This window comes from Trematomus bernacchii, unplaced genomic scaffold (assembly GCF_902827165.1).
Source record: "Trematomus bernacchii unplaced genomic scaffold, fTreBer1.1, whole genome shotgun sequence".
NCBI classification, from domain to species: Eukaryota; Metazoa; Chordata; class Actinopteri; order Perciformes; family Nototheniidae; genus Trematomus; species Trematomus bernacchii.
Genome location: NW_022987605.1, coordinates 2,062,196 through 2,080,467, shown reverse-complemented (window position 1 = coordinate 2,080,467; position 18,272 = coordinate 2,062,196). Strand labels below are relative to the sequence as shown.

The following is an 18,272-nucleotide window of genomic DNA, read 5'->3' as shown; positions in this document are numbered from 1 at the left end:
TCCTTTGCAGACAACGCATTTTAACATTGTTTGGATACACGTGGATTTATTTTACCTTCAGGGGGCATTTTAAAAATGGTGAGGTAGACGTTCCAAAGAACATTGTCTCCGCCTCTAGGGACCATGAATGTCCATGAAAATCTTTATCCAAATCCTTTATAATATTTGTAAGAAGAAGTGTGTGTGTGTAATAATAATGATGACATAAAAGTCATTTTTGATTTAATGTCTCATTAAAGCCCTGATGTATTCTCTGCTGGAGATGATACAAAATTGCTGTGTCATTTTGCTGTATTTCAGTTAGCTAGCATTAGCTTGTGTAAGAAAGCAAGATTGGCTATTTATCTAGCTTTTATTTGGGTTTGTCTTGAAGGTTTATGTCACATGTATATACGATATATTAGATTTGTTATCTGTAAATTGTACCGTAGATGTTAATATAACTTTTGTACAGGGTTGTAACATTAGTTAACATTAGCCATCACAAGCTAATGGTCATATCAGACCAATGTTGTAGCAGTTGAATTTGAAATATGTCATTTAAAAAAAGTACTTAAGTACAGTACTTGAGTAAATGTACTTAGTGACTTTACACCACTGGTGACAATGGCACAAAGAATCTGAAATGGTCTTAATATAAACAAACTACAACGTTTAAATGCTCCTACATGTATTTGTCAATAATTAAAATAAGGAATGATTTAATATTCTATAATAATATAATACATAAAAAACAGCCATGGTGCATAATGGGTACTTTGACTTTTGATACCAATGTATTTCTACTTTACTTAAGTAAAGGATCTAAGTACTTCTTCCACCACTGAGTGTCACAATGTGATCATCTATTGTAGTTTATAGTATATACTTATTAGCTTATGATGGACGCTATAGTAGGTGATGTGTGGTTACAGAGGGCATCCTGTCGGTAGCTCCTATGCTAGCGCTAACAATACACTTAAAAGGTGAGTGCTCATCAATAGCGCATGGAAAGGTCTGGATTTTGTGTGAACACCAAGGCTTGTTTTGAATTGTCTTACACTAATATAAGCCACAGTTCTGTGTGAGTACTACATGGCTCTCGTCTCATTCCTATCACGTTTTCTTTCCAGTTGACCAAGTGAAGTTCGGGCCTCGGATGAGGAAAGTCACTGAACCATATCCTGATTTGGTAAGTCTCTTTTTCTCCAGACTATTTTTGTGACAGTGCTGTATCATAATGACATGTACCAACGGGCTCTGTTCCCCCTCAGCATGGCTCTTATGATGACGACTGGAGTCTGTCTGGAGATGAAGACAACTCGCCGTAAGTCTTCTTCTTTTTCACGCTTCTATGTTCATTAAGGAATTATTCTGATGATAACAATGGAACTCCTTTCTCAACAAAATACAGTGATAATGTTTTTCACCACTGTCCAATAGTGCCTCCGAATCCAAAGTCTTCTTCCTGGCTTGAGAAATGTTTTAATTTCTACATGAAAAGTCAAATGTATGTGTTCAAGGGAAACTCCCCTGATTTTCAGGGAAATAAATCTGAAGGTGTTGAGTTAGAAAGAGTTAAGCTTACCAGATCTCTGTGGCTCTTCATCTCTGCTGCAGGCTAGAGCAGAGTTGTCGAACTCATTTTAGTTCAGGGTTCACACACAGCCCGATTTGATCTCAAGTGGGACAGACCAGTAAAACCATTGCATAATAACCTATAAATAACCCTTCCACAATACTTCCTTTCTTTAAGTGTAAAGAACTAGTACTTTCTGAAGAAGTTCACAATTATTATTTACAAAACATCTGATAAAAAAATCTGAGAATGTCTCTCTTATCGAACAAACAATTAATTAATCATAGCTCTTCTCAAATGTCCTCGCAAGTTCTTATTTCGTTTTTTCAAACTGTGTGAGCCCCATTAAACACATTTGAATTGCAGTGCATGTGTTGAAAAATATGGATTGATGTATTTTTTGCAATTTTCTAACTTTGCAAAGTCATCCAGTATTGGACCATGTTGTGGGTTAGATCCTCGGGACATGTGTTTGACTTCCCTGGGCTGAACGCTCCTAGCTACGTTAGCTAGTACTAGTATAACACACCTTCATCTCATTCAAACTGCTGATGGGGAAGTTGCATTGTGGATAATGTAGGAGCCATGTTTTAATAAACAAGAAGAATCAATAGAATAAAAAGGACGATATCTATAGTTCTGCTCTATCATACTTAAAAGAAAACATCCATCTTGAGTCCGACAATGTTAAAGAAGTACAATGATAAGTCAGAAAAGTACTGTTGTAAGAGCACTGGATACTGTGTTGTAGTATGGAGCCTTATTCATTTCAATTTCAATAGCTTACTTTGTTGCACTTGCCAAAAACATAACATTTGATCTGTAAAGTCATTAGCTAAACATTTTCTAAAATCTGTATCAAATCTGAAACAAATAATTATACGGAATGTTGGAAAAAATGTTTGTAATATGGTCTGCAATTCTGCATAAAAAATACAAATAACCTTAAGGGATTTGGTGGCATTATTGGACACTAGAACACAATCAGAGAGAATCTGATTGACAAATCTGGATATTAAAGAGACTGATGTAATGGGCTGATTGTTATGTAATATGTGTTGGTATTGAAAGCAGTAGTAATAGTAACAAACATAGTAGCAGGATTCATTCATTTGCAATATTATTGTTGGTGTGACTATTTTAGTATGAAAAGGATTGTTCTGGTTTATTATACCTTGGGTCTTATTTGTGTAGCTGTCAGCAACATTTTCTATCAGTTAAATGAACATGTTACTTCTCAAATAATCACTGATGACCAGATTTTTGTAATGCCTTGATTACAATTTTTTTGGTAGAAACCAAAGGGACTGCAGCAACTTTTATTTAAGCCACTTCTTGTTGTTTTTATGACATTTTAACCATGAATGTTGTGTTGTTGAAGGTAAATGATCACAGCTGCCATATTTAATTAATACAATACAATAAAATGTAGGTAATACACCTTGTTAAAAACGTTGTTTCAGAGCCTGGCCGTTTTGACATACTTGCATACATTTTGGGGGAACATTTACAAAACCGATTTAACCACACAATACTACATTTAGAATACATTTCAATTCTAATATCCTGGCCACATCCTGGGATTTCTGATAGTAGTGATGGCCACAATTCAGACATGATTTGTAATAAACCAGAACATTTAGCAAATATTGTCAGCAGTTTCAGCCCAAATATAGGCAGTATTTTTGGGCTCCAGAAAGCGCGGGCAGTGGGCCTCTGGTTCCTTCCCCCCCATTGTTAGGGCCCTTCAGGCAGATAAACACCAGGTCTTCCTGTTGCAGGAGCCTGCTGGAATGTGTGGAGCAAGCTCTGCAGCTGAGGTAGGCCACGCCCATCAACTCCAGCCTCTAACGCCCCCCCATCCCACATCAATTCACCTCAAATAAACCTGTGATTATAATTCAATGTGAATATGAGCTAATGCCAAACCTCTTCAGCATCATCAGTGGGTTTGTGTTCACTCTCCGCTAACCCCCTCCCCAAAGTCCTGCTGTAATTCTCCATGATGTGGATATGATTCAGCACAAACCCATTGTTCTCTGCTTTTTGGGCTTTTTGTCTCCTTTTGTTTTGGTGTTTTCTTTAAGATTTGTGTTGCTGCTACTCCCCTCCCCTCAGCATCCTCAGCATATGCCTTTGTTGTCCGGCTTGTTGCCATTATGCACCTTTTCCATGTCATTAAGAGACTTGATGAGGTTACTGGAGGCTGATCAGAACATTGTTGCTCCCTTTTCTTTCAGGAGTTTAACCATCAGGAGGGCGCCCTCTACTGATGTGAGTGTTAACTCTACACTGTGGTCCAATTCCATACTATGTACTGATTCTATCCAAGGTTTGAGTATGGACACATCTAAAACACATGTATTATTCCTAAAAACATCAGTAGAAAAACTTAAAAATAAAATATTTATCATTTTATAGATTTACTTCATATAAACATTCTACAATGTTAGGCTACATAATAGAAGGAAGTGTAGTAAACTGAAATGTGAAATAAAAACTAAGTGTTTTTGGTGGGCATCAGATCATAAAAATAACATCAACAAGTGGTCCTAGCTTTCTTGTCTCAAACATTTCACTCAAAGACTCGACACAAAAACCACCTGGGCTGTCTGCCATTATGTTTGTGTCTCATATGAGAAAACGAATGACTTTTCCCTGGTGGAAATCAAACTGACAATATGTGCGGGTCTGTGCCCTAACCATCAGACTATCAGAGCACCATTACTAACATCATTCTGTCACTCGAAGGCACTGAATCTATTCATTTCAATGTTAAACTTCACATACAGTTAGAGTTACTACTATTATGACCTTACACTACTATAGATTATACACACTAGTACATACAGTATATACTATAATATTGATAAAGTCCTGTCTGTCAGAAATCATTATAATTTACATCATGTTGTAGAAAAGAAACACATTATCACACACAATTACAATAATGCATCTTTATTACGTGGGATAGTAGATTAATTTAAATTCAAAATATTGGTTAAAACAGCAATTTCTTAGTTATTACAATCAACAACAAAATGCTGATTTGAGATGAAGTTATATACAGTATTTTAATAATTGATGCGTGATATGATAATTGATTAAAATGTAAATCCATCAGCTGCAAAGCAAAAAAGAAATCAATGTTCTAAAGGCTTTGAATTTGAAGCAGTGTATAAAACAAACAGCGGCGTCATTAGCATATCCACAGTTTGTGAAGAATCACTGATAAAAAGAACCCGAAATAAATCCTTGTGGCACATCCTGTTTACATCAATGGAGAAGAAAACAAGGAAACAGACGTTTGAGACATGACTGAGCAACATTAGCATGTTATTATGAATGAGAATACTCATTTCTAATATTTCAAATCATTTCCTAAGACATTTCCTGGAAAGATTTGTAATCTATTACTTACTAAAATGATTTAAATCACAGAGTTGGTGAATTGAAATTGATTATTTACTTTTAATATATATTCATAAGTTTACTTGAAAACCTACAAAGCTGTGTACAGTGCACAATAAGTCACCTGAACATTACATGTCATTTATTCACCTGAATTGTAAGTGGATTTAGTTACTTCCAAATCCACTTACAATAAGTACATTCAATCATAAAGACACAAACTCTTAAAAAGGACAGTCCTACTGTAGTATCAGTGTACAGTATGCAGTTGTCCCACAAGGTGAGACAAACAGACAGACCCCCCCCCCCAGAGTGTTTCATGTGTTGTGCTGCTATGTTTCAGGGGGGCAGGAGGAGTGGTCTGTTCGGCCCCTCCACAGCCTCGCTGCCGGCCTTCAGCTCTCTGAGTCCCAGAGCAGAGGAGAGCGACCTGACGCTGAGACCCAGCTGCACCCTGGGACCTGAGGCTGCCATCCCTGCTGACGCCCCCTCCCCCACAGGTACGTCAGCTTTATTCATTCATAGAGCTCCTTACGCACACACAGCCCAAAGCGCGTTGCATGAATTGCATCGAAATAATCAACCAACTACACAGAAAAAATTAAACATGACTTTAATTAAATGTACTATATTAACAGGTTCCACATTACTGTATTAGTTGAAAGCAATAATATTAAGTTGAACCTCATTTTTTTTAATTCAAACTTAATATTATTAATCTCTGTAGTAAAAGTTTAGGCAAATGTACTTGAAGTATTAGGAGTAGGAGAAGTACTCATTACAGAAAAAAGACTTAGCAAAATTGCTACAAATTTAAACCCACTAAAGAAATATAGACCTTTCAGTAACTAAGAAAAACAAGATTGTTTTCATAAAGTCTGAGATCTTAACTGCGAGTGAGACCCTTCCCAGGGCGGGTCAAAGCCCCTGACATCACTTCCTGTTCCTCTCCTGTGTTCCCAGTGTTGGCCAGGTGCTCGGCCACGCAGGACATCAGGCAGCGCTGCAGTGACCCGTGTCTGCCTGGGGGGGGCGCTCCGACTGAAGGGGAGAATCGGGAAGTCTCCACTGATTCCTCCCCGAGAAAAGAGACGCAGCTGTCCCCAGAGTGGAGCACGCTGCGGAAAAACACTGAGGACGCTGTGAGTGGACTCCATATCAGTAGGACCACCTCAATAAGCTGTGTGATCTGCTAACATAATAACTTCCTCATGTGTGACTAATGGTGACAAATCACGCAACCAAACAAGATCTTGATTTTTTAATGCATCTGATTTACAGTTTTTATCATCCCCTATGTTTTGTGTGTGTGTAACCTTTGACCTTTCTAGAGGGCTGATTGTCATGGACTTCCTCCTACCCCTCAAGTCCATGTAAGTGTGAAATCTAACAGCATGTGACCAAAAATAAAACCAATGGATTAACACGATCAGCTTCCTCGCATGGCATAAACGAGCTGCACTAGGAACACATTCTGTTTAAAGACCTTTTTATCGCTGCACTGTTTTGTCACATATGTTTGGATGTCTTTGTTTCCACTAAATGCAGGTATTCTGTATATTTGGAAACTTCATCGTCCAGATACTGCGTGGTATATTTGGAGTAGTATATCCTAGTGCAACTTTTAATAAGATAAGATGGACCTTTATGCATCACAAATTCAAGAGTTTAAAGCAGCAACAGAGTCAGAGTGAAAAACAGGACAGTACAGATTCACACGAGGATACTCAAATAAAAAACGATATGTAATATATATAATACATGATATACAGGGTTGGGAGGGTTTCTTTTCAAATGTATTCCCTTACAATTGGTAGTTACATGTAATCACTAACCTAATCTGAGTATCTCATTATAAAAGTAATGTAACCTGATTTCTTTCTATTACATTTGGATTACCTCAATATCAAATGCAATACCAACAAATCCAAGATAAATATCAATAAGATGTTTTTTGTTGAAGTGTATTATGTAAGACAACAGAACAATGTAAACCAAGATATTTAGGATCAGAAATGTGTCATGTGTTATTACAGATTTTTGGTTTGATAAATCCACCTTCTACTTTTAAAATAAAGAAGCCTGAAAGTAGTCTCAATGAAAGCAACATACACTGTAATCCTGCTAGTAATCCCCATTTAAAAAAAGAAATGTAACAGTAATCTGATTACATATTTGTTTATGTAACTAAGGGAATACAGTTACCCTTTTTTCATATCCTGATTACGTAATCCTGTTACATTACATAGCATTTAGCTGACACCTTAATCCAGGGGGGTCAAACTCAAATACACAGTGGGCCAAAATAAAAAAAATGGGTACTAGTCGAGGGCCGGACTGGTTCAATGTTTATTGCAAAACTTATTGAAATTAACTTATTGCACATATTAAACCTGGAACTAACAAAGCTTAAATGATTGCCTATAAAAACAACATTAAACATGAAATAATCAGTTGCATTCATTTCTTATGGCTCTATCTGCAGCTTTTCCGGAGTCATTTCTTATGATTACATTTTTCCACAGGCCGACAACAGCTTCAAAAAAACTATTTCCCTCAAAGAGAAAAACAAACATGCCCTGTTGACGTGAGAAAAAAAGTGCAGAAGGAAACATCCATTCAACTCAGTGTGCTGCTCTGTGATGCTAGTTCAAGCCAGATACTTGGCATCTCATCTTGGGTGCTAGTTCATCAATGTTTGGGGTCAGGCTCTGAGCTGAGGAGACCCTCAGGATTGAGTGAAGGTGTGCGTGCAATATACCGGCGAGCCAGATCTAAAAGTAATTACAAATTATCCTGCGGGCCGAAATTAAATCCACCAAGGGCCTGATTTGGCCCCCGGGCCTTGAGTTTGACACATGTGCCTTAATCCAAAGCGATTTACAAAAAGTGCAATAAACCATCAAACTAAAGACAACAAGATGAGTGCCGACATATTTACTTCGAACAATCCAGACCATTGTAAGTGCTGCTGCTTGAGTAAAACTCTTAAGTAAGTTTTTTTTGTTTTGATTATTCTAGGGCTGTCAGTCGATTCAAATATTTAATCGCGATTAATCGCCAATTAATCGCACATTTTTTATCTGTTCTAAATGTACCTTAGAGCGATATTTTTCAAGTTTTTAATACTCTTATCAACATATGAGTGGACAAATATGCTTTATATGTTTGTTTATTATCATTTGAACAATGACAAATATTCTCTTAACTTGACAGCCCTAGATTATTCGCCATGGAATAAGCGAAACAGTTGATCATGTAATCCATTACTCCCCAAGCCTGGTGATATAATACTTGTCATAATCATGCATGCTTTTTTGGTGAGAATGGATTTAGTAAATGGAGGTGTCAGCATTAACATGTCGGACCCTCAGTGATCAGCTGCTCTCTGGTTCTGTAGATGGGAGCCTGCTTCTCCAAAGTCTTCAACGGCTGTCCTCTTAAAATCCACTGCGCTGTCACATGGATTTTACCAAAGACAAGAGGTGAGACAGTCATGTCCTGTGTCTCCAACGGATGTACTTCCAAACACAATAAAGCAACTGTAAAAGTAACACCAAGATCAATGAAATGATGGAAATAATTCCCCCTTTAAACACTTTTCCTTCTTAGATCAGTACCTCATTCTTGGGGCAGAGGAAGGCATCTACACACTGAACCTGAATGAACTTCATGAAGATACACTAGAGAAGGTAAGGAAAGAACACAAAGACCTCAGCTAGGGACTTTAGAAGAGTTGAATCTTGTCAATCTACTCAAGTGTCCTTGCTAGCTCCCTTATAGAGGAAAATAGAGGAACAGATTACAAAAACCGGGATTTATTCATCTCATATTGTGCTTAACTTGCGAGTATCATAACATATCTGGTGTGGAATTCATCTGCAGATGCCCCTGCTGACAATGAGACCTAACCTTTCTATGGATGTCAGTTTTTGAACCATGAAAACCGTCAATTGTTACAACAGTTATTGGCCGAAAGATAATTGAAAAAAAGTGATGAGTTCTTGAGCATACATTTATAAATGTCCCCAAATATCATTTTTTGGTTGTTGGTGTGCTGTGTAGCGTGGCTCAAAAAAGTTTCAAAAACACTGCTATAGTCAGCCCTACTATATTGAGAGGTGTTTTAAAGAAAATATATTGCTATTAGATTTTTCCCCTATTGCCTTGCCCTACTTACGAGACAACAAGCCACCCAGACTGGAGATATGACCAGGAATGACATTTCTCAGGAAAGGTCCGATGTCTGTTTTCCCCCCCACAGATGCTGCCTCAGCGCTGCACCTGGCTGTACGTGATGAACAACGTGCTGATGTCTGTCTCAGGTAACTCCTCTCTCTGTGCTCAGAGGACAGTGAAACATGTTGTCCCCGCTCTAAGAAAGTCTGTCTCCTGCAGGGAAGTCCTCCCAGCTGTTCTCCCACAGCCTGCCGGCCCTGTTCGAGCAGAGAGGAACTCTGCAGAAGAAGACCAGCAGCCTGTCCCTGAACACCAGCCGCTTCACCGAGAGGATCAGCTCCAGGTATACCAGCAGGAGGACATGGACCAGGCTGGGTTAGGGGGGTTACTTTAAAAATGCAATCTGTTACAATTTACATGGGAACAAAGGAATCAGTAACCTAATCTGAGTATCAAAATATAAAATTAATGTAGCCTGATTACTTTCTGTTCCTTTTGGGTTCCCTTAATATAAAATGCAGTGCAAATAAATAAAGAGAAAATAAAAAACATAAAATGTTGCCATCTACTGAATGTACAGTTTGTGTCCAGGGTGGGGGGGCAGTGGTGTGGGGGAGCAGATTTCTGATTATCCTAAAGTAACAGAAAATCGTCACATTACACATTACATATTTTTTTACAGGAAATTAGTCATTGTAAAGGAATACATTTTTAAAGTAACCCTCCCAGCCCTGGATATTAGTGACACTGTGTTAAGATGTAATGATAGAGCTGTAGGGGAAGTATTAGTAATCATTATTGACACCACCGCTGACTTTTACTACACCTGAATTCAAAGGCCAGAAGAAAATGCACTCTGATTTTCTGAACAGGACTCTTGCAAAAGAGATTTTTAATCTCATGACACTTTCCTGTTTGAATAAAAGTTAAATCAAATAACAAATAACAAAACTACAGCGTAAAAAGCTCAGTTAAAGGTAGGGTAGGTAAGTTTGAGAAACCGGCTCGAGATCGCTAGAATTTGAAAATACACAACCGGAGAAAATCTGCCACTTCCTTACAGAGCCCCTCCTCCAACACACACGAACGCGCACATGACCAATGAGGGCACGAGATAAGTTTGTGCACAGATGGAAGGCTGACAGGCAGGTAGGCCATCCAGTTATTTTAGCCGGGCCGGCTAAAATGATTGGTCGTGCTTTTTACAGTACCACAGCTTCCACAGATGACTTTTTTTATGGATTTTTTGTCAGCACTTCAGATATTCATTGCTATCGGGATGTTAAGAGCATTCCATGGAATATAACAAAAAGTGTATCTCGAGCCGGTTTCTCAAACTTACCTACCCCACCTTTAAAGTAAAATATGAATCATTAAACATACTTACATTGCTAAACTTCAAAGTACCCGGTATGCAGTACGGCCCATCTCAGAATCATATTCAATTATTTGATTATAGTCAGTAATGCATTAATCACTTGTTACATTGGTAAAGGTGAGTTTTTTTAAATACCCTAAAAACTGCTGGGTAGCTTTAAACATTTAATAATAAAATATATAACAGTGCTATTGAATGCAGGAATAAGACAAAAAACATACATATAAAAAAACAAGATAAAACCGAATGCAAAATTAAACACAGCAGAATATGTTCTGTATACTGTAATAGTATTTGAATATGTAGATATTTGGAATAAACAGATACAGTGTATTAAGTTGTTCTTGTACTAAACTGTGTTTTCTCTCTGAATCTACAGAAAGTTTGCTATATCTGTGAAGATCCCCGACACTAAAGGCTGCAAGAGGTGTAGTGTAGGTAAGTGTCGCACGCTTCAGATGCTCTCTGTGATTATTCAGTGACACCAACAGACCCCCCCCCCCCCCCTTGTCTCAGCCAGGAACCCGTACACTGACAGCACGTTCCTCTGCGGGGCGGTGCCCTCCGGCCTGGTGCTGCTGCTCTGGTACGAGCCGCTGCAGAAGTTCATGCATCTCAAGGTCTGTACTCCTTTCAGACCAAGAAAGTGCTTTATGCATTCGTTTGTGTGCAATATGTTGAAAAGAACAACTAAGGCAGTGTTGGAAAAGTACTTAAGTAAAAGCAGCAATACTACATAAAAGTGCAAAAGTATCAACATCGAATTATACTTTGATTGCCAAAAGTAAAAGTACTCATTATGCTCAAGGCCCATTTCAGAATCATGAATATATAATGACTGGATTATGATGCGAGGTGGAGGAAGTATTTAGATCGTTTACTGAAATAAAAGTAGCAAAACCATTTTTATCTGAAAAGTCACTTAAGCTTAATAAATAAAACATTAAATAATAAATGTAGTGGAGTAAAATTACGTTATTTACCTTTTAGATGTAAGTACAACTTTGAGTAAAAATACAAAGTATAATTAAATGGAAATACTCAAGTAAAGCATAAGTACTTCAAAATGACAATTTAAGTACTTACAGTCAAATAATTATAAATAAATGTCACTTTCCAATAGTTTCTCCAGGGATTGCCTGATATAAGGGAGGCGTGTGGTGCAGTGGGTTGTGCGTTGGTGTTCGGATCAGGGGAGCACCGGTTCAAACCCCACTGCAGTCAGCATGTCGTTGTGTCCCTGAGACACTTCACCCCAAATTGCTCCTGTGGGGATTGTCCACAGTATTGAGTATGTAAGTCGCTTTGGATAAAAGCGTCTAACAAGTAACATGTCATGTAATGCAATGGGTCTAGTAGTCAATATTTAAATGCAAAACATTTTTTATAAATCTTATTCTACATTCTCTGCAATTGATTGTGTTAGGGTTAGGGGGGTTACATTGCACATTGGTCTTGAAGGATAATCTTACACTATTTTGTTCTACTTTGTTTCTTCTTGCACTATTTTATTGTTATTTAAAAAAGAAAATGGTAATATGTCTTATATATGCTGATGTTGCATTGTTTAAGGAGCCTGGAACTTAAGATTTCCACTGCCATAGCTAAACTGTAGCTACTGTGCTTATTACAATAAAGCCTTTAAACCTTTAAATGTCCCACTTTAAAACCTTGAATGAATCCCATTCCTCTCTATCTTCATCTAACCTTCCTCTTCCTCTGTGTTCCGTGCAGCACATAGCGATGAAGCTGCCTGACTCCCTGCAGATATTCGAGCTGCTGGTGTTGGTGTCCGATGAGTTCCCCCAGCTGTGTGTCGGGGTGAGGGACTGTAGCAACGGGAAGAGGCCGCACAGCCAGCAGCTGCAGTTCGACATAATCGAGCTGAACAGCACGCCCACTTCAGCTCCAGGTAGGAAGGCTGTTCACGCTCATCTGAGGTGTCTTCTGTTTCTCATTTTGTGACTTCAGCAGTGGTTACAAAATAATAGGTGGATTAATAGACTTTATTTATGAAAATAGGGGACATAAAATCAAAACAATAGTGTAAACTCTTATTTCAAACATGATCAATCACACATAGGAACAGCAAGGTAAAACTGTAGAAATGTACTAAACAAGATATACTTGATACAGATAAACTGATTTATTTTAGATGGCTAAAATACGTTTTGATGCTCCCCCCGTCCACAGCTGCTTGTCAGTGGTGGAAAGTAACTAAGTACATTTACTCAAGTATTGCACTTGTGTACTTTTTTGAAATATTTGTACTTTACTTTACATTTACTGCTACTTTATACTTGTACCGCTACATTTCAGAGACGAATATCATACTTTTTACTCCACTACATTTATTTATCACTCACAGTTACGTATAATGCAGTCGAGTACTCCTGATTTACACAGTATGTAGTATCTAGATGTGGTCCACATTGATAAACTACAATACTCAAATGCTCTTACATGTATGAAAAAAAGGATACTATGATAACCATAGTAATATAATACTGTGAAAAGACCCATTCTGCATCATGAGTACTTTTACTATTGATACTTGAAGTACATTTATCTTATAATGATTCTGTCCTCTGTACTCTTCTATACTTTATATTATTCTGCAATGGACCAATGTGCGGAATGAGTACTTTTACTTCTTGTAATAAAAGTACATTTTGATTCAAATACTTTTGTACTATGGAGGAGTAACTGAGATGAACCCCCCTCAGTCTGTCCTGCTGTCCCTGTAAAGCTCAGTCTGACTCTTGTCTGTGTGTCTGCAGACAGTGGAGCGCTGGGGGCCGTGCAGGTCACCCAGATGGACAGAGACACTGTCCTCATCGCGCTAGAAAGTAAGTCTTTCCCTCTCAACACGTTCAAAATCCATCATACCGATTCTTAATGTTCTGTCTCTTGGTCTCGTGGTGCAGAAACTGTAAAGATAGTGAACCTGCGAGGGTTCCCGTCCAAAGAGCTGGCAGCTGAGATGCTCTTTGACTTCCCAATCGAGACTCTAGGTAAAAACAATCCTGCGTAAAACAGTCAGTGACACTTCCTGTTTCAGCTGACCAATGAGTGACTTGAAATCTTCTCCCAGTCTGCCTACAGGACAGTGTGCTGGCTTTCTGGAAGCATGGTCTTAAAGGGAGGAGTTTTCATTCAAATGAGGTGACTGGCTTTAAGATGTAAGGCCTTCTGGGACTAAGCTGTGTTTGTCACATTTGTGTCTATAAAAATGTGTTTCCATCTTTATCTGCAGGTTACACAAGAGATTACAGATGAGAGTCGAGTTTTCAGAGTTCTAGGAACCAACAGGTACTGACGATACACGAATGTGACAATACCAACATCCTTCACTGATGAAACAACAGCAGTAATACTTGGAGTAGTCGAGTTAAAGAAAATATAAACTAAGATACAATGAATCACGAAGATCAAGAAATCGTTTTTTAATTCTTTAAATACGGTTTTCTTGAAGTGACAGTAGGTTGATTTCGTAATTGTCTTAATGTGAATGTAAAACATGAAGTCTGATATTGTGTGATTTTACACATATTTATGGCTTGTATGTGCTTTTGACTTTAGGGATTGTTGTCTAAAAGAGGCCCTATTATGTTTTGTGGGTTTTCTCCTGTGTTAAATAGTTTTTAGTGCATGTAAATGGTCTGCAAAGGCTAAAATCCCTGTGTTCCCTAGATTTTACATATTCAAATTTTAGTTTGTAAGACAAGGAATGTGTTCTTCATTCATCTTAGGATTTGTATTCATTCATTTTTATAACGCCTTTAAATGTAGATGCTGTTAACATAAGCTAATCAGAAGCCTAATCTGGACATCTTTGATAGTGAGTGATTTGTGCTTCCTAAATGAGCATTGTGATTTGTCCTCCTTTTTTTCTTAACCTTGTGCAGGGACATCATCCTTCAGAGCACACCAACAGACGAGCCCTCAGCCCTGAGCAACCTGTACATCCTCACCGGACATGAGAGCAGCTACTGAGAGGAAAGGGAGGCTATTTCTCCCAAACTGACACTGGAGAGGAGAGTTTCAAAGCTCAGTGGTGTAAATGGTGTCCAGCAACAACTCGAGGGGAAAATCTCAGTTTGTAATTCAGTTAGCCGTTCAGACTTCAAGTCGCTGCGCCACACATGTACAAAAGAGACCTTCTAAGTGAGTTTATAACTTTTGTGTGCAAAAGATTTTCATTTGGAAAACAATTCATACTACCAGCTTTAATCTCAGTGTGACTGCCGCAGGGAAGCGTTCCAGTCCTGCTAATACGTGTGCTACTGTCTACTGATGTCATCATGCACCACAGACTGTAATAAAACATGGTCATAACATCTGTGACAGCACATCTGCAGACTTATATCAACCCATTACATGAACTAAACTGAATACCCCTGAAAGAAATATCGATTTGCATAAATGACATGAAAATGCAAGGGAAAGGAAGTTAAGACTTATTTCCATTGGTTGAACTGAAGCTGAAGTGGGTTGCCTTTTTCCAGTTTATTCACCATGATTTCTCCACCACAATCATACTTGTGAAAGGGAGACTTGTATTTTTGGAAAACTTTGAATATAACTAAGTTTATGCTTAATGATAAGTTTGTGGCTAATAGAACCAGAAGTAGCTTTAATGACGTAAATACTCCCAGGTTGTCAACATGGAAATCCTTCTCCCCTATACCATCCATCCCATTTGCCCTGAACGCAGCATATGTCATCATGCCAAAGAAGTAAATTATTGTTCTCACTTTAAACAGGGACCACTTCCATTGTTTGGTGTGTTGATTCATATGTGAGGTGTTCAAATTGTATCAGCCAGTACAGAAGTAGCTACCTATTTCTATAAAAATATGAGAGAAGCTCTCTTTAAGAATATACATGATCTGGTTAAAGCTAGCTTAAAAATAGAAACAACATTTCAGTCATAATTACATTGTCAGATTGAATATTACAAACAGTGTGTGTAACCATGTACTTACCCAAGAACGATGAAGGGTCCTTTCATTGCAGCCAGTTGAGGCCACACACTGCTTTACATGTGACTCTGTCCCTTATCCGTCTGTTTTATTATTAATTAAACTTAAACATCGGCTAAATGTACACACAAGGTGCCATATAAACTGAATGCAATTAAAGTGTACTTCTGCGTGTTTGATTAAAATGTAAATTCCACTACATCAGAGTTGTGTGTGTAATGATATTTGTTATTTATGGAAAGGGAACTGTACAAGTAACACTCACCTTTCCCTGAGAGATACTTGAAGGACATAATATGCATATGGATATTTGTTTTTTAAAGATGTTTTTATTGTAATTGTGTATACATTTTAAGTATATAACAATACCGTTTGCTCATATTGTATGGAGGGATTGTAATGTGCACAATAAACGTTTTAATATCCTTTGGAGTCAGTTTTTTAGTTTTGTCCCTTTGGTTGCGCATGTGATTATAATCTAATAATACATCTAAATAAACATGTCTGCAGCTGAGGTAGGCCACGTCCGTCAACAGCAGTACCCCAGTAGTATACTGTAGTTGTGCAATGAAAATCTTAGGTCACAGGTTCCTCCAACAATAAAACATAAATATATACATGACATAAAACAAAATAAAAAAACAATAAAAATAGTGCAAGCTCAGGCATTAAGCAGTCTTATGGCCTGTGGGATGAAACTGTCTCTGAGTCTGGTGGTTTTAGTTCTGATGCTGCGGTACCGCCTGCCAGGCAGCAGCAGACAGAACAGTTTGTGGCTGGGGTGATGGGGGTCTTTGATAATCCTGAGGGCTTTCTTCCTGATCCGCTGATCCGCTGGGAGTAGAGGTGGATGGCAGCTCCGTCCTGGTGATGTGCTGTGCAGTTTTCACCACCCTCTGTAGAGTCTTACGGTTGAGATCTTTTACCTGTAGAAGGTCAGGGTCCTCTCTATGGTGCACCTGTAAAAGGTCAGGATGCTCTCTATGGAGCACCTGTAGAAGGTCAGGATCCTCTCTATGGTGCACCTGTAGAAGGTCAGGATCCTCTCTATGGTGCACCTGTAGAAGGTCAGGATCCTCTCTATGGTGCACCTGTAGAAGGTCAGGGTCCTCTCTATGGTGCACCTGTAAAAGGTCAGGATGCTCTCTATGGAGCACCTGTAGAAGGTCAGGATCCTCTCTATGGTGCACCTGTAGAAGGTCAGGATCCTCTCTATGGTGCACCTGTAGAAGGTCAGGACCCTCTCTATGGTGCACCTGTAGAAGGTCAGGATGCTCTCTATGGTGCACCTGTAAAGGGTCAGGATGCTCTCTATGGTGCACCTGTAGAAGGTCAGGATGCTCTCTATGGTGCACCTGTAGAAGGTCAGGATCCTCTCTATGGTGCACCTGTAGAAGGTCAGGATCCTCTCTATGGTGCACCTGTAGAAGGTCAGGGTCCTCTCTATGGTGCACCTGTAAAAGGTCAGGATGCTCTCTATGGAGCACCTGTAGAAGGTCAGGATCCTCTCTATGGTGCACCTGTAGAAGGTCAGGATCCTCTCTATGGTGCACCTGTAGAAGGTCAGGGTCCTCTCTATGGTGCACCTGTAAAAGGTCAGGATGCTCTCTATGGAGCACCTGTAGAAGGTCAGGATCCTCTCTATGGTGCACCTGTAGAAGGTCAGGATCCTCTCTATGGTGCACCTGTAGAAGGTCAGGATCCTCTCTATGGTGCACCTGTAGAAGGTCAGGATGCTCTCTATGGTGCACCTGTAGAAGGTCAGGATGCTCTCTATGGTGCACCTGTAGAAGGTCAGGATGCTCTCTATGGTGCACCTGTAGAAGGTCAGGACCCTCTCTATGGTGCACCTGTAGAAGGTCAGGATGCTCTCTATGGTGCACCTGTAAAGGGTCAGGATGCTCTCTATGGTGCACCTGTAGAAGGTCAGGATGCTCTCTATGGTGCACCTGTAGAAGGTCAGGATGCTCTCTATGGTGCACCTGTAGAAGGTCAGGACCCTCTCTATGGTGCACCTGTAGAAGGTCAGGATGCTCTCTATGGTGCACCTGTAGAAGGTCAGGATCCTCTCTATGGTGCACCTGTAGAAGGTCAGGATGCTCTCTATGGTGCACCTGTAGAAGGTCAGGATGCTCTCTATGGTGCACATGTAGAAGGTCAGGATACTCTCTATGGTGCACCAGAAGGTCAGGATCCTCTCTATGGTGCACCTGTAGAAGTTGCAGAGTATCCTGGAGTCCATGTTGAACTTCCTCAACCTGCGGAGGAAGAAGAGCCGCTGTTGAGCTCTTTTGGTGATGGTGTTAGTTTGATGAGTCCATGTCAGGTCCTCAGTGAAGAGTCCATGTCAGGTCCTCAGTGAAGAGTCCATGTCAGGTCCTCAGTGATGTGGACCCCGAGGAACCTGAAGCTGCTGACTCTCTCCACCGTAGTCCCATTGATGGCGATGGGGGTGTGTCCCTCTCCCTGCTGCTTCCTGTAATCCACAATCAGCTCCTTGGTTTTGCTGATGTTGAGATGGAGGTTATTATCCTGGCAGCAAGATGTCAGGGTTCTGAGCTCCTCTCTGTTCACCGTCTCGTCGCCGTCGGTGATCAGGCCGATGACGGTTGTGTCGTCAGCAAACTTCCCGATGGTGTTGGAGCTGTGTGTGGCCACACAGTCGTGTGTGAACAGGGAGTAGAGGAGAGGCCCTGAGGGGCTCCAGTTTACTGTTAATCTGAACAATGAACTGGACTAGTCAGACAACTCTGCTGCTCTG

At 39.5% G+C, this 18,272-nt stretch overlaps 1 protein-coding gene across 3 annotated transcripts in view; it reads left to right on the top strand.

The window, feature by feature from the left end:
- The window catches only part of map4k2 (mitogen-activated protein kinase kinase kinase kinase 2), a 35,440-nt gene extending 19,503 nt beyond the window's left edge, over positions 1 to 15,937 (top strand). Inside the window, exons 14-32 of one of the 3 annotated variants that reach the window (XM_034130864.1) lie at positions 1,113 to 1,171; positions 1,254 to 1,306; positions 3,340 to 3,378; positions 3,799 to 3,832; positions 5,313 to 5,469; positions 5,933 to 6,111; positions 6,301 to 6,342; positions 8,370 to 8,454; positions 8,582 to 8,661; positions 9,234 to 9,294; positions 9,368 to 9,491; positions 10,906 to 10,964; positions 11,043 to 11,146; positions 12,261 to 12,438; positions 13,307 to 13,375; positions 13,454 to 13,540; positions 13,621 to 13,691; positions 13,783 to 13,838; positions 14,435 to 15,937. In XM_034130864.1, coding sequence (XP_033986755.1) covers positions 1,113 to 1,171; positions 1,254 to 1,306; positions 3,340 to 3,378; positions 3,799 to 3,832; positions 5,313 to 5,469; positions 5,933 to 6,111; positions 6,301 to 6,342; positions 8,370 to 8,454; positions 8,582 to 8,661; positions 9,234 to 9,294; positions 9,368 to 9,491; positions 10,906 to 10,964; positions 11,043 to 11,146; positions 12,261 to 12,438; positions 13,307 to 13,375; positions 13,454 to 13,540; positions 13,621 to 13,691; positions 13,783 to 13,838; positions 14,435 to 14,522 — 1,625 coding nt within the window. In that variant the 3' untranslated portion in view covers positions 14,523 to 15,937. Of the gene's footprint in view, positions 1 to 1,112; positions 1,172 to 1,253; positions 1,307 to 3,339; positions 3,379 to 3,798; positions 3,833 to 5,312; positions 5,470 to 5,932; positions 6,112 to 6,300; positions 6,343 to 8,369; positions 8,455 to 8,581; positions 8,662 to 9,233; positions 9,295 to 9,367; positions 9,492 to 10,905; positions 10,965 to 11,042; positions 11,147 to 12,260; positions 12,439 to 13,306; positions 13,380 to 13,453; positions 13,541 to 13,620; positions 13,692 to 13,782; positions 13,843 to 14,434 lie in introns of those variants that run through there. The other 2 variants (XR_004555912.1, XM_034130865.1) reach the window with 2 other exon arrangements.
- Positions 15,938 to 18,272: the final 2,335 nt, after the last annotated feature.